General features: G+C 43.4%; 1 protein-coding gene across 2 annotated transcripts; it reads right to left on the bottom strand.

The window, feature by feature from the left end:
- Positions 1–9185: 9185 nt before the first annotated feature.
- IRF1 (interferon regulatory factor 1) lies at positions 9186–22411 on the bottom strand. 2 transcript variants are annotated; one of them, XM_053376762.1, is made up of 11 exons: positions 22273–22411; positions 20479–20602; positions 16889–16982; positions 16053–16152; positions 15183–15359; positions 14562–14602; positions 13491–13620; positions 12893–13012; positions 12523–12569; positions 11481–11616; positions 9186–10185 (listed from the first exon to the last, which is right to left on the bottom strand). In XM_053376762.1, the coding sequence occupies exons 3-11, from the start codon at positions 16973–16975 to the stop codon at positions 10100–10102; spliced, it is 924 nt and encodes a 307-aa protein (XP_053232737.1). In that variant the 5' UTR covers positions 16976–16982; positions 20479–20602; positions 22273–22411; the 3' UTR covers positions 9186–10099. The 2 variants fall into 2 exon arrangements, with proteins under 2 accessions (XP_053232737.1, XP_053232736.1); XM_053376761.1 differs by lacking the exon at positions 20479–20602.
- Between the last annotated feature and the right edge of the window lie 1133 nt (positions 22412–23544).

Genomic DNA, 23544 nt, shown 5'->3' with positions numbered 1-23544 from the left:
TGTCCTATAATATTCAGTGACGTCTTGAGCTTTGTTGCTGCTTTCTAAACAAACCCACAAAACTATCTCTGGAGCCTTGTGGTTTATCTTCTCAGATATTATCAGGCGGCGTGACCTCCTCCCCAAACCTTGGAATCCTTCTACATTCAGGGTCTCCTTCTTTCCTCCTTCTCTCAATGAGGTTATCACTTTGAGCCATTCAGAGCTGAGGGAGGAATCTTCACTCACTGAAACAGGCCCAGCTGAAACGGAGAAACTTGCCATTAGTCATCCTCCTCCTGACAGGGTCCACTTACTAAGAAGTAGGAATGGGAAGCGTCTTAGGGAAAAACTATGCAGCCTACAGAATAAGTAGAGGCAGAACATGCCCTGACCTTGTTCCAAACTGTGATTTATTGCAGCATGTGTCAAGTGCTCAGCAGCATTCTGTCTTCTTCTTCTTCTTTTCAATTCTGATGAATTGGTTAGCAGACACAAGCATTTGGGGTCCCATCCAACCAGCACTTTTAAGTCACATTGATTCCAATGGAAGAGTAAACCTGGTCCATGGGAGAGTAGACATATATAGGATTGCACTGTTAATCACTCCCACTGAAATCCACATGCCTTAGAAGGTTTAGATTTGGTTATGTTGTACTAAGGATCTGAATTTGCACCGGTCTCATCTTGTCCCACCCTCACTCCATGAAAATGTGAAATGCCTAAAATGTAAAAAAGAGGGCTTGGGAAATCAAAAACAGATTGGTTTCAAGCCTTCTGGATAGCATAGTGTTACAAAGGTGCCACACACACACACACACACACACGCCTGCCAAGTGACGCACAAGATTCCAAGGGGTTCCACGCACTTGCTGAGGGTCATGTTCCCATTGAGAAGCAAGACATGGTGGCAGAGGCTGTAGTGTCTTTGGGAAATAGTTTAATTACCCATATTTACACCGGAGTTTAGATGAAGAGAGTGTGGATCTTGCAGCACTGTCACCTCAAGAGCAGCTTGCTCTTCACAGCAGCCCAGCATTGCAGACAGAGTCATCCTAAGCACCACCCCTTTGTTGCTGTTTCCCAGCAAGCTCTAAAGGCACCTGCCTAGTGTTCTCCCTTTCTTTTCCTGCTTGCCAGAACCTCTCCAAGCGCAACACCTCCCATTCAGTCTGCTCGCCCCCCACCTTCTCTAAGCTTCAAGTAAAAGGGGCATCTTGTATGGCATCCTTCTTCTTCTTCTTCTTCTTCTTCTTCTTCTTCTTCTTCTTCTTCTTCTTCTTCTTCCTTGGCGATCACTCGTAGCCAAGTAAGATTGTCTTCCATAAACATGGTTTTAACAATGAGTCTGTAGGTGACTGTGGAGGCCAATTCTGGATCCACAGTGGGGACATTGGTTTCCGGGTGGGAGTTGATCACGGTGTGGATTTGCCAAGCGTGCCTTCCAATAATAATAATAATAATAATAATAATAATAATAAATTTATTATTTATACTCCGCCCATCTGGCTGGGTTTCACCAGCCACTCTGGGTGGCTTCCAACTGAATATTAAAAACAGTACAGCACGTTTCTCCCTTGCATCCTGAATTCGAGTGTCTTCAAAACCCATGACACCTTTGGTGAAGGCTGTTCTCCAACTGGAGCACTCGCAGACCAGTGTTTCCCGGTTGTCAGTATTTATACTACATTTTTAAAAATTTGCCTTGAGACAGTCTTTAAACCACTTTTGTTGACCACCAGCATTACGCTTTCTATTTTTAAGTTCGGAATAGAGTAGTTGCTTTGGAAGATGATCATCAGGCAACCCCAGCACAGACCGAAACACCTCCTCTGATGTGTAGATGCCTGGCCATTGTTTCATAACAGCCTACATTCAAGCAGCCCAGCCAGGCTACTTTGCATAGGCTAAACCAGGAATTTCCATGTTTGGCACAGTTCAGGGGAACTGCTCCAGCCTGTATCTTCCCTTCAATGTCCCAAATATTATCTAAATCTTACCATTTATTAATTCCTAACATCCACTAACAGACTCTGGTACCCTGGCTGTAACAATAGGTATTAGCATGAACTTCACATTTACTTCTTTCTTTTCTGTACATTTTCTTAAAGATAATTTATGTGATTCATCACAAGCTCAAAGGTCTACTACCATTTTTGCCAACCTGGTACCTTACAGAAGCTCTGGACCACAACTGCCATTAGTACCAGTCAGTTCAGATCTGATGGCTGTGAATGATGGGAGTTGTAGTTCAAAGTGTCTGAAGACCCTTAGTTTTAGTTTTACAACTAAGCTTTACTTAGAGAAAACTTCTTGAAATTAATGGGTCAAGCTCATGGCTTTTTTTCACAGGAGCTCAGCTCCAGCACCTCTCAGGTGGGCGCCACTGCCATTCTAAGAGAACAAGGGAGAAGTTCGTGGTGAGATCTGACACCTCCTTTTATAGAAAAATAGCACGGGTCATGCTCATTAATTTCAGTGGATCTACTTTGAGCAGAAGACACACACACACACCCCCGCCCAGGCTGGCAAAGGCTGATCTACTAGCAGTGCACTGTTAATAGGTAGCTTTTTGTGCAGGATGTTCTTGCTAGCAGTTCCACATTTGCAGAATTGCCGGCGCAAGTTTGGGCAAAAGCTCCATGACGTTTGCGTCCGGATTTTCACTTTTTGAAATATGGCATCCCCAATATGACACACAGTCTGAAAAAAGTCCCCACCCTGCAGTGTTTAGTGTATGTGCCAGCCAGCATGACTTCTGAATAAAGTGTAAATCAGATGTCTTAAAACATAAATGTAAGAAGCAAAAAATGCTTTTTCTAACTCTTAATAGACCACTTCATACACCAACGAAATAGGATCTCACTCCAGAGGTTTCCTTCTTGAATGTTGTGAAAATAAACGCTTGATGTGCAGAGCTACAACATGCATCAGCAAATGCACAAGGAATAGCAAAGCACAATAAAGATTGGATAGGTATGTGTCACTGTGCATTTACAAAAAGACAGAACAAGAAAACTCTAATTTTTTAAATGTATTTTTTATTAAAGATTTCTTGGTTTACAAAAGTATGTGCAATGTCTCTTTTTTCAAGTTACATTTTCTACAGGTCAGTTTCATTTGTTGAGACATTAGTGTTACATTAGGAAGAAGAGGGGGAGAGAGGTGGAGGGGACCATGGTGTGTGGGGGGGGAGTCAGGTGGCAATGTTTCAGTTTTACTTAATGTAAGGTTACTAGATTTTTTTCAATGAATCTGAGGACACTTGTTGTTTGCTATGTACATGTGAATGCTGAGAAAGCTGTAAATCTGGGGATGAACCCGGGAAACGGGGACAACTGGTAACCTTAACTTAATGTATGTGTGGGGTTTTGTGTCAGCGTCGCTTGTGCAGGTTATCTTTGTTTTTCGCTTGTGTTCCTTTATTGGTGAGAGAAGTTGGGGTTGGCCTAGGGTGTGGTTGCTTGTTTGTGATTGGCTGTGGTGGGGTGGGTGGGTGTTTTTAAATCAGGTTAGCCATATTGATTCGTATGTTGTTGGTGGATTCTTGTCGTTGCCTTGTTGGGCTGTGTATGTGATAAAGTGGAGCCATACCGGGGTGAAGGCATCTTCTTCTATTTGCCCCCATGTCAGTTTCAGTTTATTGGTTAATTTTTCTAGTAGGCCTGTTTCCCATACTATTTGGTACCATTGGTCCATGCTTACTCCTGACAGGTCTCTCCAGTGTCTGGTTATGATGTTTCTGGCTGCTGAAAGGTGGGTTATGAGTTCTTTGTGATGTAAATGGGCGTTATTGTCTTGGAAGGTAGCTCTCTATTCTGTGCAAACAGCAGCACACTGTCTATATTTTCAAAGTCTCTATTCATCTTGTTTATTAATTAATGAAGTACCTACTACCAAAATGGCATGGCTTAAACAATGAAAAAACGGAAGCAATACCCGAGAGATCATTATAGAAAAAACATTAAACATTTGAACAGAAAGCCTGGCACACTTTTCAAATGAAACCAATGGGTTTTGTTTCAGTGCACCAAACTCTGCACTCGACTGTCATCACATAATTCCATTAATTTTTGCCTTAAGGCATCTTGTAGCAGTGTAAGGAAAATCACTAACCTTCCCTGAATCACGGCCAGTGAGGCAACTTACTATCTTGGCATCTCTTTCAGATGACATCAAAACTCACCAAAATATCGTAAATTAATCTTGAACCTGATGGCTCCAGCCAGGTTGAGGTTTTTTCCAGACTGTCAGAGGTCCTACTGAATGTGGCGAGCTGTGTAATAGAGAGCTGCAGGGGAGGAATCCAGAATTGGATAGGGGAACCCCCCCAAAAAGAAACAAGTTCTACATTGTCAAAGTGCCATGGACAGATCAGGGATGGGGAACATGTAGTCCTCCAGATATTCCAACCCTGGCCATTGGGCAGGGATGATGAGAGCCATAGTCCAGCCACATCTGGAGGACCACAGGTTCCTCACCCCCCTGGCACAGATGACATCAGTCAACCAATCAACTTTTAAAAGGGTTGATTAATTCTGATTACTCATTATAACACAGTCATTTGATTCATTTAAAGCTATATTTCTAAAAATTTGATACAAAATAACTGTTGGCCTGTAGATAATGTTTTGGACTTATTGGCACTTCAAAATTAATTACCACATACTGAAGCAGGGGGAATAACTACTGTTACACAAACAATAAGGGTTACAAAACAGGCTGCCGATGGCTATTTCTCTACCATCAGTTGCATTTGGTCATTTTGGGAAAACTTTGTGCTGATGGCAAGGCTGAACTTGGTGGTTAACCATTTGACCCACAAGCTATTTCATGGGGCTACTGAGAATAAGGAAGTGTGCAACAACCTCAGCAACAGAAGGGGGGAAATTCCTCTAATAAAAGTTATGAAAATACACCTGGAGTTCCCCTATATCATGTTTCATTTACCAAGATCCAGGTGACCTCTACTTATGTCACATATGCCATTAATTGTATGGAGGACCTTATTTATTTGACATGACAGGGGTGGCCTTATGTTTTCAAAACAAGGGTTGGCAGGTGTTCAGCACCCCAAGCCTGATACTCAAGACACTAAATCTGTACGCACTGTGCATTTAAAGAATCCCGGGGCTGCCATTTGTTAGGAGTGCTGGAAATTATAGTTCAGGGAGGAGCAAACTATAGTTCCCAGGAGTGTTGGGTGTGCGGGTGCTTTAAATGTATGGTGTACACACAGCCACTGCAACCTGGTGGTGCCAGAAGCTGAAAGTGTTGATGTCACTCAGCTGCCAACTCTTGAAAGTCAAAAATCCAGTGCATGGGTAAGGCCTTTGAGGGTGGCCCAGTGGTAAAGGGATGGACCTGGAGCTGTGAACATCAAGGAAAACCAGTTGTCCTGGTGGGGAGGAGGGGAGCTAATGAGTAGCACAGTAGTGTTGGTTCATTCATTCAGCCTTTATTGACTGAATCAGAGGCTTACCAGAGCTTCTGGGCCTTTAGCCAGTGCCTGACCAGGATCATTACCAGGTTTGGAGGGCTCCCTGTTCCAGCTTTTTCTCTGGACTTCCACTGCCCTTCTTTCCCCACCTTGAGGGGCATGTTATGCCCTCCCCAGTTTCCCTACCCTTCATTCTGGCTGGGGCCCTGTAGCTGTCCTCCTTCCCTCCCTTCAGAAAGGTGAATGAGGAGGCTCCACCCTGCTCCTTCCAGCAGAAGGGGAGTCTCCAGGCCACGTCCAAACATGGTCTCCTCTGGAATCCTACAGTTGCTACTTGGTGGTAGGCATGGGGACCTCCTTAAAGGGTAAGGTGCTGGCAAAGGAAGGGCAAACAAACACAGGTGCATAAGGGTTTCTGCTGAACTCTGGTTTTAACAGGCAATCATAGTGTGAAATAATCTTGGCAAAAGGCGTTAGCACAAAGCAAAAGTGTTTTCACTGATCCTGCTGTGTTAAGGGAAATTGCCCTTCCCTTTGACAAGATAGTCTCTGACCCTTTCAACATCTGGAACTTTCTCCAGATGCAGATTAGTCTGGCATGCAAATCTGAATATTGAAATGGTCCTGACTTGACTGTTATTGTTGTTGTTAATGTGAGTTAACTGCAGATGGTTCCACATGTCTTGATTAGGCACAACTTAAACAGGAATACTGCAAATCATCACAGCATGTACTGTGCCAGTTTGGAGAACCATATCTTGGCTTATGAACAGGCCACCCCTCTCCCTCCACATGAAACCCCTTTGTCCCTTCCTTATTGCAGTTAAACCAGGAAGCTTCTGGGTAACCCAAGGGCACCCTTCCATTCGCCCCATTGCTTTTCCCCAGTAAAATGGCAGTCAGATTTTCTGTGGATTGCCATTTGTTCTGATTTAGCTCTAAAGAGAAGGGTTTCCTGTGGGAAAAGTGGTAGGGCAAAGGCAAAACTGCTCAGACTCCTTCCTAGGGAATCTAGAGCCACCCAGACCCATGCTTTCTAGGCAAGGATAAGCAGAAGCATGGACGAGCCCATAGTGCCCTCATCTGAACTAGGAAACGATGGTTGCTAGCTTCAGAAGGAGGCAGGGTATTAAAACAAGTTCAATGCTTTAATAGGCTGCCTTGTTATTTTATATTCCTTACTGTGTGTGTGTTAGGAGTGCCTCTCATGTTAGGAAGCACAGAAATGTCAAAAAGCGATATAAAAGTTTGGCGAAAAGCAAATTCTTATTCTCACAATCTACCCAAGACGACTTCATAGCGAAATGTTGCTGAATAAAAGGCTCATCACATCAGGGCAATCTGCCTTCTGATGCCAAATCTCTTGTAAAACATGGACAAACATTCAGTCTGGTGCAGCCTTTGTTGCCCGCCAAGTCTAGTAGCTATCAAAATATCATGAAGAAATGTCTGCTTGTTACTTTGAGGTCACAAGAATAAACAAAAGTGGGTGGAAAGACAAAGTAGAAAAACATTGTTCCATACTTTTTAAAGAGAAAAAACTCCACTCTTGCTAACTCTTCATTTTTCTTAACACTGGTTTTAAAATTGGACAACTGGACATTCTAAAACAGAAATGACTTTAGTTGCCAATAGTTCACAAAGGAAGCTTGATTCCAATATTAAGAAGAGCAGTTTAAGCGTTCTGGCTTGCTGCCATCAGTGCAATAGGTCGCAAAACATGTAGATGTTACAGCTGGTTGGAAGAGATACAGTGATCAGTAGACACTGCATCACATTCGGAAAATTTATTGGGGAGCCAGATGATCCTACTCTGGGCATATGCTCAATGTATGGGGAGAGGATTGGACATAGCACGCAGATATTCACCCCACATGATCAGGAATGCTCCTCGGGGGATCTCGGTTAGGCAGGGGGTCTGCTCAGCACAGCTAAGCTGTATGTGCAGAGTCCCTTTTCGAAAGCCACACTGACAAATTTGCAAAGGCAGACCAAGGAGGTGTGCAAACCTCGTGTGGGGCAGCAAGAATAGTCCAAATTTCCCCACCAGCATGTTTGCTGTATGTGGGAGATTTTCATTCCAACACCCCTTCTGTACTAATTGTTTTTGGCAGTAACTAAAGTCTAGGGAACAGTGGGATTCCTCACAAGCTGCACAGGAAATTTATCAGTTTGAAATTTGTTGAGTCATGGCATATAAACCTCCCTGAAAAGTAGCTGTTTCTACATTCACAATCTCCCCCTGCAATGTGGAGCCACAGGAGAATGTGAGGTTGTAGGCACATGAGTTGGCAGCCAATCATACATGCCAATAGCTCCCTGCACGCAGATACTTCAAAAACCACTGGGTTATATTTCCAAATGAGAGGCAGCGTCATGGACTGGTTGGATGCAGAAGAATGCTGGGGAGGAACCAGCTGGGGAACCCACAAGGGAAGAAGGCTCAGAGCCCAGGGATTGGTGGTGGGACAATGATGAGCAGTCAGAGGGAGAAGACTGGGAAGAGGACATGTCGGAAGCTGAAGAAGTCACAGGGTTTAGTGATCAGGGAGAGTCCATGGCAGAGAGAGAAGCAGGGGAGGGAGGCCAAGTGGCAGAGATGAGTCCAGCTGGTGAAGAAGCCAGGATGTCTCCCAGAACCAGAAGAGGCATGAAGTGGGAAGGGGCAAAGGCTGACACTTAGGTACACTCTCAGGCTGCTTGGGAAAAACCCAGGAGGGATAAACATTGAGAAGGGGGAAAGTGGTTATTACAGTGGTACCTCAGGTTAAGTACTTAGTTCGTTCCGGAGGTCTGTTCTTAACCTGAAACTGTACTTAACCTGAAGCACCACTTTAGCTAATGGGGTCTCCTGCTGCGCCGCCGGAGCCTGATTTCTGTTCTTATCCTGAAGCAAAGTTCTTAACCTGAAGCACTATTTCTGGGTTAGTGGAGTCTGTAACCTGAAGCGTATGTAACCTGAGGTACCACTGTATAAACAATGACAGAGGTTTGAGTAAGCAGGGAGGTTACACGAAGGGGGGCAGTGGCAGTTTAAAACAAGGTTTGACTACAGCAAGAAGATAATTTGGAAAGGCTGTGTTAGCTTTTTGGTGTTAAGTGTCTGCGTTGTACGCATCTCTGCTATTTCTCCTGGTTAAAGGTGGCTTGTTAGTTGGTGTTTTTTAAACACTTAGTGTCCATCCAAGCTTTACTCGAACCTCTGCTGTTGTTTAAAACTGCCATTAAAACCACACGATGGGGACAGATCTGGGGTGGGGAATTAAGCTGGATCCTAAACCTGTTCAGTTCAGCCACGTACTTTGGCAATCTGGCATGAATTAAGCTGGCAAAAGGGGTGGTGTAACTCCAATGCTATTTTAGAGGCTTGTTTTCCTTCTGCCAGGCTTACTTGAACATGTTTAACTGAAAGGAAGTCACAGTGAAATAAAAGAGGCTTATGGTACTTTCTTGCAAGACTGCATGCCTCCCTCTCCTCCCCTGCACCCTGACCACCCTGTATTTTAGATAGCCTTGGGTCACTTTTGGGTGGTCCAACCCAACCCAGAACGGTCTCGGCCCAATTAAGCCAAAGCCAAGATCCATGCAAATTTACCCAATTTAGTTTCACATTCAGTTGAATCTGGTGTACAGCCCTAATCAAGGCAAACCAAAAAATATGTTTGTTTGTGTTGTAATATGTTGTAATAATTCAATAAAAATAATAAATATATTTTTAAAAACTGTTCCCCATTTGGGCACCTCCAACATGAAATAAAACAAGAAACAATATATACATTTTTTTAATTAAAATAATTGTAAACCTTTTATATACAAAAACTATGTACAGGGACAAAGCTACTAAGGCTGCAACTTAGTGATTTGATGATTTGTGGAGACCAACACTTTATCTTGTAGCTCCATAAGTATACACTTTACTGAAACTTCTGTTGACTCTTAACAATAGCCATTCAGATGATTCTTGATAATGGCACCATATAAATAAACAGAATATTAGATATTTCAGAGTGGAACATAGTGCCCATCTGAAAAACTGATGACAATAAACTGAAATATGTTGTCAGGAAACCACTAAAATGTCCTATGAGTAAAATTCAGAAATGCCTAGTACACAGAACTACATGTGTATCTGATTTTCACATATTATTGAGTGAAACATATTTACAAAACTGCGGCCCAGATCTGAGACTTCAGATCACAAAAAAGGACATCCCCATGGAAATGTTTGGTTGAATGCAAAAGCACAAACTTGTACTAAACGTCTTCGGTCAGTAATTGCCTCACCAGTCTTCCAGATGTATGCAGTGATGACAAGTATAAGCTATGGGTGCGATGAAAATACCTGCCATTTTGTTAAAGGTGCAAAGCACCTTTTCATGTATATTGCATGTTAAAATACTTTGAGCCCTGATCATATTAAACGTAGGAACAAATTAAGGTGGGAAAGCAGCAATAATGACTTAATTGGCTCATGATACAGTCAAGCAACGGAGTAGGACGCAGTTCTACCACAAAGATATTTTTGCTCATTCGCAGATGCTGTAATCTTGAATATGACTTTCGGGTCTAAACATTGAAAAGAGTATTAGCAACGCTTCCCATTAGGTTCAGTTTCACAGATGACAAAAGAAATAAAACTGCGCAGCCTTAGTGGTTAAAAAACAAAAACAAAAAACAGCTTTACATGCTACAAGGTATGGTGGGCAAACTTGGTCTAATGGACTCAAATGTGAAATCCAAGCTGGTTTTCATGTCCAATGTAATTTCTGCAGAAACAAGGAAAAATTGTACACAATTTAATTGGGGAGAGTGAGTGCAAAGCATTATTATTATTATTTCATTAATTTTATCCCAAGAGCTATAGTCTCCACCTCCCCACCCTCACAAACCTAACATAGGTCTATAATTAATCACTGCTCACTAATAAACCCAGAGGTCATATCAAGGGAGGTCATATCAAGGGAGCTAGTGCAGCGCAAGCTCTCTATGCTAGTTCAAGAGATTTACTACAAGGACTGCAGTATAGGACTGCAGCATGATTTTAGGCAAAGCCATCATTAAAATAAATCAACAGAATAGCTCAATTGAATGTGCTTATGCATCTTAGGTCCAGAACATGATATGATAATGTGAAGATGGGCAATTTATATGACCCATATGTACTCTGAAAAAGCAGATTTTTGCAGAGCTCTGGTGGTTTTGAAAATTAGAGGTTCCAATTAGGAACCTCCAGAATCAATGGTGTGGTATCCCCACATTCTTTCATTACCCTGAGCATCACTTAACAGCACCAAGATGCCATATCTTGAGTATACAAAGGCTGCCCCGGATAGCCCTTGAGAGAAGAGAACAGCCCGCGGATTGAAGGCTTCTGTACTGTATAGGTTCACACACACATATTCATCACTGGGCGACTGGATCACATGCATACACAAATGCTCAAAAAGCACAAACCGAGCATAGTGCCATTAATGTCTAGAGACCTGCGCATGTGGACTGAACTCACTGCTTAGCCTCAAAACTGCTGACTAATCACTCTCTTTCCTGAAGGTTGTTTGGAGGATTAAAGTCATAGAGGTGCTTGTGGTGGGGTGGAGTTGCACCCTCCCGACACCGGCACCATGGCTGCGCTTCCTTGAACGGGGTTGGGGCAGGGCAGCCAGCAACCTAGTCAGGGCTGTGCAGCTGTGCCAGAGGTTCCACTGACTTGGCAGCCGTGGTCCCGCTGCTGAAACTACATGGCCTGACCCTGCTGCCACCTTGCCTCAGCCCTGTCTAGTATGCAGCAGTGATGCCCCAGTGTCTGGATGGCAGCTTCACAATTCTGCGCCACCATCCATGCCTAACATAAAACAGCATACATGGCTGTATGTGCCACCTGTCCTTAGGACAAGATAGGAAAGAAATGTATATGAATAAATGTCACAGTTTGGACCTAGCATCCTCACTGTTGAAGCATAAGGGCATTCACTGGGTGCACACTTGGTGAGTTGAGCTGTTAACTAGATTATTTTTCCTGCCTTTGGCTGTATTCTGAATGTAAAACGGAAAGCATTTATACCTGCATTTGTTGTATCAATGGCAGCATCTTGTTCCTGAAAGCTGAAGTCAAAGAATAAACTTGACATGCCAGTCTCATTGATCAGGAAACCTTTCCCACCAACACTGGTTGGCTGCCAAGTGGATGACAGTAGCTCCTAGGAGACAAATGGGGGGAATACTTTAAATCACCTGTCCATATCGGTATTCGGTCAAGTTCAACAGCCACTGTCGTCCGTTTTTCAAATCTATTAAGTTATACAGTAACTAGTAATTCAGCAAATTTTTGTTGGCGTGAACGTTTATGACCTCCGTTTGGTCAGGCCAAATGGAAAAGGGCAATGGACGCAAACGCATTTCTTATCCTGCATCTCTAATTCAATGAATGGAATGATGCACTGACGGCTTGTGCCAAGTTCAGACACGTTACATTACAAAAACCCCAGGAAGCATGCTCTCTTTTTACTCATCTGTAATGCCAGCTCATTCCCCCTAACAGAGAAGCAGCTTCAGAGCCTCTCTTGGGATATGGGAATGTTCCTGCTCATGCAGCCTCTCTTTCATCCCACAAAGGACTTTCAGCTCCCTGGTCTGCAGGAGCAGCAATGGGATGCTCACCTATGGCAGCTGAACTCCCCACAAGCATGCTTGACTCAGGGCTCAGAGAGTAGGTCCAAGCTTTCTGTGGTCACAGCTTAATGATGGTTTAGCCCAATCAAGAGTAAAGCCCTTAGAAGCATAGGAAGCTGCCTTATACTGGGTCACACCATTGATCCATCTAGTTCCTTATTGTTTGCCCTGACTGAACGCAGCTCTCTGGGATTTCAAGCAGGGCTTTCTTCCAGCCTTACCTGGAGATGCTAGGGATTAAGCCTGAGACCTTCTGCATGCAAAGCTATGGCTCTTCACCTCAGGGCCTTCATATGACCCTCTGAAGGTGCCTTATGTCAACTCAGCTACTCTGACAAGCAACACCTCCTCTGGGGGCTTCAGCAGGAAGGGGTCCTGACTGCAAAACACCTTACTCCAGTGTGCGCCTTTCAGAAAAGGAAAGATCGTCTTACCTGATACAAGTTACCCGATGCAAATTTATCTTCATCCTCATCGGTTCCTGTAGGAAGAAGAGGGAGGAAAAAAGGGCACTCAATGAAACTCAATAGTTTTTGCAGACTAATTTTTTATTACAAGTGTTTTCCTATCTTCTACCGCCAACCATAACTTCTAGTTGCATGACCCAAACAATATAAAACTGACCATTTATTTACACAAGCAACTTTACTGGCTTCTGTAGGGTTTACACTATTGTAGCTAGCACAAGAATCATTCCCTTTCCAGGTTACATAAATCCTGCCATCCTGTTATTTTGGGTTCTTTCTGTTAGCACAGTTCTGATCAATCTGCTGCCCCAACACTTATGAACAATGAAACACCAACCATCAGAGGAGGATGTGATGGGCGACACTTGAAATGTATACAAGTCGTTTGTGCTGTCCGGCAGCTGATGCTCCAGCGAACATCCCCAGTCAGCAGGGTTTAAGTTACATGAGGAGAGATCTGAAAAAAAATCATACAAACTATGTCAGAATCCTTATGAAGGAGGTTCTTTCCTAAGATTGCACCAAATAGTTGAAAACAGTTTCATTCCAAGCAAACTGGGGGGGGGGGGGGGAGAGGATATAAATAAATAAATAATCCCACTTTATCCATGTCCTTTTCTTTTGAGACACTTTGGTAAGTCACAATGAGAACCTCTCTTGGGGATATTAAAGCAGGATATAGGCACTCTAAATAAATAAATAGATGATAGATAGATAGATAGATAGATAGATAGATAGATAGATAGATAGATGATAGATGATAGATAGATAGATAGATAGCAGGAAACTTGACCACCCATGACCCATCCTCTCTGGCAAATAGCAACCATTTGGGAGTATGTTGGGTGTGTTTTAAGGCTTCATCTTGTTTCATTTGGGGTAATAGGAACACCATGTGCAAACCACAGAAACAGATGACTCAAGTTGTAGCTCACCTCCTAATGTGCTCCCCACTTCCATTTTCTCTGGTTGGCAGTTGGGAAGCACATAGCTACTGTGGTCATCCGGCAGCTGAATGCTGTTTGTTGCACTGACTGTCTCTTCTGTCTTGAAATCGTCCACTGACTGCAGAAAACAAAGACCTCTTTTATCAAGATGTGTGTGTGTGTATTTATATATGTGTGTGTGTGTATGTGTGTGTGTGCTGAAAGCATCACTTAAACCAATCTGGGGTATCCATATCTCAAGTACAGATGACCCATGAATTTTTTAAAATCTAATTTTAGCCATAAGCATCCCTTTAAAATGGTTCTTCCATGCAGAAGACTTTGGCACAAGCAACCTGCCAGTGCTTCACTTCTGAGACTAGTTTTGGCTGGTTTCATGGAATTATCCATCTCATTTTGTGGAAGCTTCTAGGTCAAAAGGCTCTTCCTCCATTCCCAGGCTTCTCTTACACCTACCAGGCTCCTAAATTGGAAATTACTTGATAGCCTCCTGTGCCTTTTTACAACCCAATCCACACTCAGGCCCCCAGCTGTGCCAGAGTCTGTAAATCAGATAACATCTCATCCTGCATAGAGTCAAGATGTAATTGACTCACACTTCTAGAGACAGGGAGTTTTACATTTAAAGAGACCAAATACCCACTCCCCTGAAGGCCACAATTTTATCTCTCCCACAATGCCTCACATCTGTGTGAACCAGCGTTTAACATACCAAGATTTCCCAACTTCACTACGCATGCAAAAGCAACCTGTCAGTGCTTCTCTTCTAAGACTAGTTTTGGTTGGTTTCATGGAATTATCCATTTCATTTTGTGGAAGCTTCTAGGTTTTGGTTCATGGAATTATCTGTTTTATTTTGTGGAAGCTCCAGGGTTGCAATCCTAGAAAGCCAAAGCTTGAGTGGTGATGGCAGAAGGAAGGTGTGAACTCTGTCAGAAGTATTTTGGAAGTTCCCTGAATATGAACTCTGTCCCATTCTAGGTTAGGATCAAGTCACCCACAGGCTTTGAGTTCCATGTGAATGTTTCACTTGCTTGACGATAAAGGGTAAATACATACCTTTCTTGCATTCTTGATTTTCAGGGACTTTGATTTCTTCTCTGTCAACGAAAAACAAAAGTGTACAGATTTAATACAATGAAATGCATTTATGAGAAAGAAAGAGAAGCTGCAGAGAACATGGACAGTACCAACAAATTCAGGTGTCATCAATTTTATGGTACAAAGTAACTTAAAATACTTGAATCATTTGTGGTATTCTCATGTATGCTTTGTAGGCTCTATCCCTAACAAAGATTCCCCATTATTTTTGTAGAATTTCACAGACCATAAAAGCAAACATGTAATGACCTTGTCATGGAGGCCACAAGACTTTGCCTGGTAAACACCTTCTGTACTGAGTTCCCTTCTTTTGCCAAGAGTGAGTTTTTATGGCATTCGGAAAACCAACTTTAAGAACATAGGAAGTGCCTTGATAAATCAGATCAAATTATCTTCTAGTTCAGCATCTTTTGTCTACAGTGGTCAATCAGATACCTGTGGGGAAACCCACAAGCCCTTTCCCATGGTGGGTATTCAGAGCCAAGCAGTCTGTGATACTAAAGACAAGACATAGCCTTATTCTCAGTGAATATGTATTCCGTTTTGGAAATGGTCCCTCTCAATGACTTGCAAACATACCTTTCTTTGGTGACTTTGCTGAGGGTTCCAACATCCTGTAGACCCGGACAGCACTGGAACCTTTGCTGATGCTTTTGTCCTTCACCTCTTCAATATCAGGCAATGAATTCATGGCGCAACGGAAATTTGCCTTCCAGGTTTTAGGGTCAGGTTCTTTATCGCCTGGTTTGTACCTCCCTATATAATGACAACATAAATCTGCATTGAGTAACCTAATCCAGATATAGCCACTAAGGCCCCAATCCAGGCACTCACAGCCTAAAAACTCAACCATCATATGCAGGTGCTCAATACTGACTCATCTAAAAAATAAGTAAATACGGATACATTTCAGCCTGTGTGACTCAAAGTAACTCAAACACAAGCAAATGTTATTGTACATACTTCTTTTTGTTTGTGGATAGCTGGAGAGTCTGCCCATATCTTTACAACTGTGATTTTTACTTTGTTTTTACATTGTCCTTTGCCCAAAGAGCTCTTGTTTATCGGGCAGCTGATAAAACTTTAATAAAAATATTGTTTGTCGCTTTCTACCAAAAAAAGCCTCAAGGCCATTTGCAACAGTGAAATATACATGAATGCGGTTGGTAACGATAATCATAACTACATCCTAAAAAGAAACAAACCAAACAACAATGTCAGGCACACTTGGCTAATGTGTCTGGCGCTTGTCCCTCTTTTAGGAGGCTTCTAGCCTACCAAGGGGCTGCAAGCATTCATGTGACCCGGTGGGAAAGAGGCAGGGTTTAAAGTAGTTACCTCTTTTGCTGATGTAAATACACTCTCCCCAGAAATGTAATGGTACTGGCCTCACTTGTGCCTACGCGAATGACACTGTAGAAAACAAATTGCCCTGACAATGGCCCATACCAGTATGAATGGCCCAGTTTCTGAAAAGGCAGGCATCCTTTTCCAGCTCCCAGCCATGCTTGGCCGCGTGTTTCCATGGGATCTGGAACAACTTTTCATCCTACAATTCAACAGTACAGATTTTAGTGGGCGTGCCTGAATTACATATGGAAAACAGTATCAAGAACAACCCAAGAAGTCAAAGGAACTGAAAGTATTGCAATTTGATTGGTATTTCTCTGTCTGCCTGTGCAGTTTCTCTACAATACGACATAACAGCAACCTGTACAACAGACTCTGACATATGATTTTGTTCCATACAGTATTCTGGGGATGCTAACCACAGAGAACCCTATCAGCTTCGTGATCTTACACATCTCAGAGGGTTTAGCATTTATTTTCTTTTATTAATAAGTATGAAAGTAAGAAGCAGCATTAAATCTCAGCTACAGCAACTCATTCACTGAGGTGAGGTTTATACAGTATCACTTTTAATTAGGTTTGCATGCCACGTTCCTCCCAACTTTTTAGCCTTGATACCATTAAATTGTTAGGGTTGTATCTGACTTAGACTCACTGTAGAGCTATAGAAGTCTATGGACTTACATTAGTCTACTCTAAGTATAACTTAGTGGGATAGAACTCTTAGGATAACTTGTGTCATTTGAACATTGGATAATTTCATTTTCCTAGATATGGAATTGTCAGCAACATTTACTACTGTCAAAGACAATCAGCTGCTGAGATCTCTATTTTTCTGAAATTTGCTTCTGGACTTAAAAGCAAAAAAAGAAAAAAGGGAAAAAAAGAGCCTAATATTTTTAAAGTTAGAGGAAAAATGAAAAAGAAACCCATACCTTATTGATCCATTGGAGCCCAGGAATTTTATTGGAATTAATCTGCAATTCCATCCAAGGCCTCATGCGCATTCTTGTTTGTGGCATATTGGATCTGAAGGAAAAATAATTTGAGCTTAGAAGAGGAAGAAGACTCAAAATTCTGAAGGGCCAAATGCCTGCTATTCATAGAATTTTACTAGAATTGATATGTTTTCACAGAATTCAGAACAGACTTATAAGAGATCTGTGTTTTATACAGATTGGTCTTTTATAGAATGCAAGAAGACATGATATAGACCCCTGCCCCTGGGAACCTCTAAAGAGTTACTTAAAAAATAAGTGGTGCAATCTGAATTCAGTAGCAACTTTTGAATAAGCTCTGCAAATAAAGGTTATATATATATATACATATATATATATATATATATATATATATATATATATACACACACATACACAGAGAGAGAGAGAGATGCATATTAATATTTTATCATGATTTTGCTGATAAGTTTAGGTAATAGGTTTATTAGAGTGAAAAGATGTTGAGAAGAACGGGAAGTTAAATTTATGAAGATATATACTTCTTTGTTGGAATTTTTATTTTGATGAGTTTGATCTACAGACTATATATAGTCTTTGATGTACAGATGTAACAACGGTTAATTAAGAAGAAGAAGAAGAAGAAGAAGAAGAAGAAGAAGAAGAAGAAGAAGATAGACCCCCTGCCCCTAGGAATTTACAATTTAAAACATAGGGCTAACAACAGAGGAAAAGCAAAGTGGAATCAGGAATAATAATGCTTTAAATGTATTCTTAGTTATAGCATAGGAACTAGGGGTTATATTATTTTATTCCCCTTAATGAATAGGTTCAGTGACTGGTCAAAGGCAACCCAGACATCTTCATGGCTGAGAGGAGGGATTTCAACCTGAATTTTCTCTTTCTAAACCCAACACCCCTGTCATTAAAACCACATGGGTTTTCAGTTCCCCAGTGTTCCAGAATCATTCCTCCAACCCCCAACCCCCATCTTGTAAGACACTAACTAAAATGCTCATCTTGACTTTGCTAGCTGAACCCATGCAGAATGCCAGTTGCATATTGACCGAAGGTGGTATGTAAGGACATACCAGAGTAATTTAGAAATAGGTAGAGAGGCTGCCTTCAGGTAGTATTGCCATCTCAGAGGCAGTAAAGCTTTCACTTCAGGGTTGGATTTGTCCAAAATGCTGTTGTTAAATGATTGGAAACCGCTGGAATTAACGGAGCTCGCTTGTTATCTGCAATGGCTCCACTCTGAGCAAAACTCTGTTGAATACCACCCACTTTGCTGCCTGTGTCAAATTAAGTGAAGGTCATAACGTGCTGCATATTATCTGCTGGCGTCTGGCAACTCTGAAGGAATGGTTTTCAAACTTCTCTCCTATCAACATCTCTGCTATAGAATTCCCAAGCCGCTGTCTGCAGCAGATCCCCAATGCACTGCCAAGGATGTTAGGGCATGTCTAGGCTGCACACTTTGTTCACAGAAGGCACCAGTCAGGCCTGTTGCCGGGGTTATCATTTCCCGGCTAGAACTGAAAGGGTGGCCTCCATCTCCGTAAGGAAGATTGGAAGCAGTGGACAATCTCCCATTACTGCTCTTCTCACTGTGGGACCCTGGATAAGACCCAGGTTCCTTGGAACCATGGCCCTAATAAATTTAAGTATGCTTTTATTCAACACAACTTCTTACAATCATATGGGTGTTCTATCCTGTGGTCACAACCACCTCAAATATTCATTGCGGAACTGTAGCCACTGTAGCCTTCCAAGAATTGTTTCCCTGTTCAGGCAAATTGGTTTTGTTAACTGTGCCATGCTTCAGACAAATTAGCAAGAGATTATTATTTTTCTGCAGTTAAAACTGAATGCTGGCAGCTAATGTGTAATGTGACTTAAGATGACCATATTGCTTGCTGTTTCTTGGTCCTTTCAAACCAAGTAATCATTGCACACTCAAGGAATCATTACTCTATTTTGAGCAAACATTTGTTACTGTAAGAAAATCCTTTTGTGCTCTGAAGGACGGAAAATTTATCCATGGCACTGTTAACTGAAAGGACTGGATATGCTCATTAGCACATCTGATCGATAGATTCTACATACATTGGGCAAAGAAGAAATTCTGGAGAACCTGAAGCCTTTTTGTGCAGAAAAAGCTGACTAAGGAAGGTGGGGTACATGGAGAAGACTAACCCGTTCCATGTACAGAAAGAAATTTCCCCTCATTCTTTCCCTACCTCTCAAAACACTGAAACCATTAAAACTTGTATTTCTTCACTATCTACACAACCAACTTTCACATGTCACTGCCACTGCTGCAGATGGCTGTGTGTGTGTGTGTGTGTGTGTGTGTGTGTGTGCGTGCATGTGCAAAGGCTAGACAAATTGTGAAGGTTGGCTCTGTCGATATTAATAAGCTACAAAAGCTAGGAATGCAACCTTCGTGGTCGCAGGCAACATGCCTCCAATTCCTAGATGCTGTGGACAAACAGCGGAAAATAGCTTTAACCACATACCCTTCCAAGAGTTTTCAAGCTTTCTAACTTCAGAGAATGCTTTTCCACATCACGTTTCCGCCACAAGACTCCTGTGCGCAGCAGAGAATTGTGGAGTATGTTCTTGTACATACACATGCAGTTCAGTCATGAAATACACGGATCAGGCCTCTTGGGCCTCATTGCTGCTCTGCGTAAATGCAGCTGTGACTACACAAGAACCTTACAAAGAGCAAAGGAAGACTGGTAGTTGTGGGCAAACTGAGTCACATGGAGGCTTCTCCGCCATTACTGATCTTTTCTTTGAAGAATCCCATGGTAGGTTTCCTAGGGGGATCTAGTATCCCCTGCAATACAATTTAAAAACACTGTCGTCTGTTCATCGCCACTGGTGCATCTGACAGCACGCCGTACACTCTCTAGTTTGTGAACTGCCCTGTCCATTCCACAGTTGTGAAAATTGGCAGTGTGGGTTACTTTAACCAAACTGCGTCCGTATTGTGTAGACTGCGTGATTCTATGAGTCAGTGTTGTCTTTTGGTTAAAAGCTGTTTAAGAAAATCAGCAGAAACCACCTCCAGAGGCGACAGCCACCAGTTACCTCAACATAATCCTAACACAGTAGTACTAGAAAGGGCAAGACATATTTGGAAACAACCAAAGGGCTAAGGCACTGCATATAATGGGCGTTCCACCATAATAAAGTAAAATAAGCTGCAGCAACCTTCCCCATAGACGTACTGTGGGAAAGGGATGAAGAACTGTAAAGCATTTTGCACACAAACAGATTTGGAATCAAATCCCATTCAATTCAATGGAGCTTACGTTCAGATTAAAGATTCAGAAAGATGGGATGAGCACAATTAACTGCTTTAGTTCCATTGATGGGACTTAACTGCAGCTATTAAGGAGAAGGAAAGGCTGTTTCACATATTATAAACTCAGGGGAATGTTTATAAGGCAGCAGGAGATACATTGGGGAGAGTTGCCACTTGGCACCAGTCAACACAAGCCTTGCCAATTTCCTACATGTACTCCTCTGGATTGGGGCCAGAGGGACCAACAGACCTTGTAACAATGTAGAGTTTCTAAGGAAGTTCCAGATTTCACTGTTTCCGTCCTTCATCGGAAAGGTCTATAAAGAGTCCCAGAATGTCTCCTGCTCCCTAGAGATGGCCTGCTGCTCCAATAGCTAGTTCAAGAGGAACAAGCTTCTGTATTCAACATAGCGATTACAGCCCTTCAAAATTAAGACAAAAGGCCCAAGAAGAGCTGCCCTGTGCTCCACAGAGCTAAGTGCCAATTCCACATATCCTACAAGCGGATATCATTCTTATTCAGAGGAATTTTGTTCTGGCTGCCTTCCTGATTGCTCACTGCCAAGTATAATACATGTGTTACACTAACCTCCATGGCTCCTGTATTCCACCAAGTGAAGTAAGGACACACACACACATATATATATTTATGAAGGAAGCAAAAAATGTATCCTCACTGCATTGGGTTTGTTTTGCCATTCATTTGTTGTTGTTTTAGAGTTTCCGGAACACATTTGGGCTGTAAATCTTACATAAGCTTTCTTGTACAAGGAACTCCCCTGAGTTTACCAGCAAACATGCCTAGGAGTGAGCAGTGCGTTTCTTCTTTTAAAGTTTGGGATATGATGTTGCCCTTCCTTTGCTCCGAACTTGATAATAATTAATATTTAGAGGAGAATTTCAAACTTTTTTTTGTTAAAATCAGAAAAATTAAGTTCCACTTCCTTCAGCAGATTTTCTTCAGAGACGGAGAAAATTTTCTGTACCTGTTGCTTCCTAGTCCTGAAGACCTGCAGCCCGTCCCAAAATTCCTTCTAAGGCTCGGGTTATCTTTTCTGCCGATCCCTCTTCACATTGAGGGAGGGTGTCAAAGCAGCTAAATACTGTTTTGTTCTTTCCCCTCCCTTCTCTCTCTCTTTTTTACAAACTTTACTTCCTGGTATAACAACAAAATAACTAACACCACCCAGTACTATCCCTCATGTTGCTAGCAAATTTCCCCTGGGAAACACTACATAAAAAAAAAAGCTGGCCTATTAACTTTTTGCACCCTAGCTAAAGAAACGATTATTGATGCAGTTAAAAACAACATTTCACTACAGCCAGAATCATCCTAGTCAGGAAGGAGCCACGCCCACGTGGCCTGGATCTTGCGGGCACTGGACTAGATTCCGTGCGCGCTCTGCATCCGGATTTTCTCTCCTGCCTTCCGTTGATTGCCTTGTTTCACCATGAGATCTGGCTGACCTCAAGGCGCCTCCAGATGCGTTGCTGGTTTTGCAGGTAGAAGCCTAGCGGGCGCCCCGCTGTTACCCCACCCCGCGTTTACCCCATCAGCCTGCAAAGGCAGCTAAACTACTGGCTCTGAATGAAAACAGCAGCACTTGACTTTTGCAGGATCATTCACACAGGATGGTAAAAAAAAAAAAAGTTACTCATTAAACTCCCCGCTTGCTCTGCTAAACTTAGCCCGGCTGCTGCCTGCAGCCTTCCGCCTTTGATCTCCAGGAAACTGAGGACACGCTTGTCTGAGAAAGCGGCTTGCAGCGATCTCAGCGGTACTAGAGGCGCCCCATCCGCCCGCTTCCTCGATCCCCACGCGGCGCGCCCGCTCCCCGATAGAAGACGAGAAAGTTTTTCCCGTGCAGCCGACCGATCTCGTGCGGAGAGCGGGGAAGCACGGTCGGTGCAGAAGTCCTGCCTCTGGGCTTCCCAAGCTAGTGTGCAGCCGTAGGACTGCAACCTGGAGCGCGGTCCTGTGCACCCTTAACTAAGCGAGCCAGTCCCCTGAGGTCTCTCTGATAGGAGCTGAGCTGCAACCCACCTTCCTGCTCTTGTCCCGGGAGGATCTGGCGAGCGCTCCTCTGCTGCGCGAACGAGCTCCTTCCTTGGCGAGAGAACCGCGGCTTCTGCAGCCGCTGGACCAGGAGCGCCTGTATGTATGCGTCCAGCCCTCGGGAATCCCCGGGCAAGGGACAGGAGCGCGCACCGCGCCGCGCCCAATCAGCGGCGGGGAGCCCGCGCCGCGCCCAATCAGAGCGCGGAAGGGAGTATGCTGCCGGCGGAGCATCATTTCGGGGAAATCAGCCGCTTGTAATGCTAGAGCGAGGGGAAGTCCTGGTTCCATTCCTCCCCCCACGCCCCGTTCCCCGGCCGGCAGCCGCCAGCTATTTTGCTGGGACGGACACGCGCACACATCACACACACACACACACACACACACGCTGCTTAAGAATCTTTTGACCACTTTTGGGACTCTGGAAAAGCCCTGCCAGCCCCAAACCCCAGCCTGACACATTGCCCAACAGGTGACAACGGAAGGAACAGGACTCTTACGGATTACATATTATATTATATTATATTATATTATATTATATTATATTATATTATATTATATTATATTATATTATATTATGGGACACGGGTGGCACTGTGGGTTAAACCACAGAGCCTAGGACTTGCTGATCAGAAGGTTGCGGTTCGAATCCCCGTGACGGGGTGAGCTCCCGTTGCTCGGTCCCTGCTCCTGCCCACCTAGCAGTTTGAAAGCACCTCAAAGTGCAAGTAGATAAATAGGCACTGCTCCGGGCGGGAAGATAAACGGCATTTCTGTGCGCTGCTCTGGTTTGCCAGAAGCGGCTTCGTCATGCTGGCCACATGACCCGGAAGCTGTACGCCGGCTCCCTCGGCCAATAAAGTGAGATGAGCGCCGCAACCCCAGAGTCGGCCACGACTGGACCTAATGGCCAGGGGTCCCTTTACCTTATATTATACTATAATTTTGCAGTCTAATGGCCCACCTAGTCCAGCATCCTGTTCTCACAGTAACAGAGGAATCAACCTGAATATAATATTGGGGGGGGCATCAGGTAAGCCCCGCCCTGCATAATCGATCACAGCACACAGACACCCTTTGAATAGCAATGCCCATCAACTTCGTGGGGACTTAAGCCAGCTTAGCCCAGCAGTTCCATCAACCAATGCGTTGCTTGGATCCCCCAATTGCCTCCCGCGGTTTCAGGCCCGTGGGCGCTGCCTCACTTTTTTTTAAATAAAAAAAACTTTGTGGGGAACTGACCCCAAAGGGAGTTGGCTC

This window comes from Podarcis raffonei, chromosome 2 (genome assembly GCF_027172205.1).
Source record: "Podarcis raffonei isolate rPodRaf1 chromosome 2, rPodRaf1.pri, whole genome shotgun sequence".
NCBI classification, from domain to species: Eukaryota; Metazoa; Chordata; class Lepidosauria; order Squamata; family Lacertidae; genus Podarcis; species Podarcis raffonei.
This window is presented reverse-complemented; position numbering and strand designations above follow the sequence as displayed.

Excerpts from the sequence above, each read along its gene's own strand:
- IRF1 (XM_053376762.1), bottom strand. The coding sequence starts at position 16,975 with ATGCCACAAACAAGAATGCGCATGAGGCCTTGGATGGAATTGCAGATT. Across the intron at positions 16,153-16,888 it reads GGCTCCAATGGATCAATAAG|GATGAAAAGTTGTTCCAGAT; the intron begins GTATGGGTTTCT and ends GTTGAATTGTAG. Across the intron at positions 10,186-11,480 it reads CATTGATACAACAAATGCAG|AAATTACATTGGACATGAAA; the intron begins GTATAAATGCTT and ends TTGTTTCTGCAG.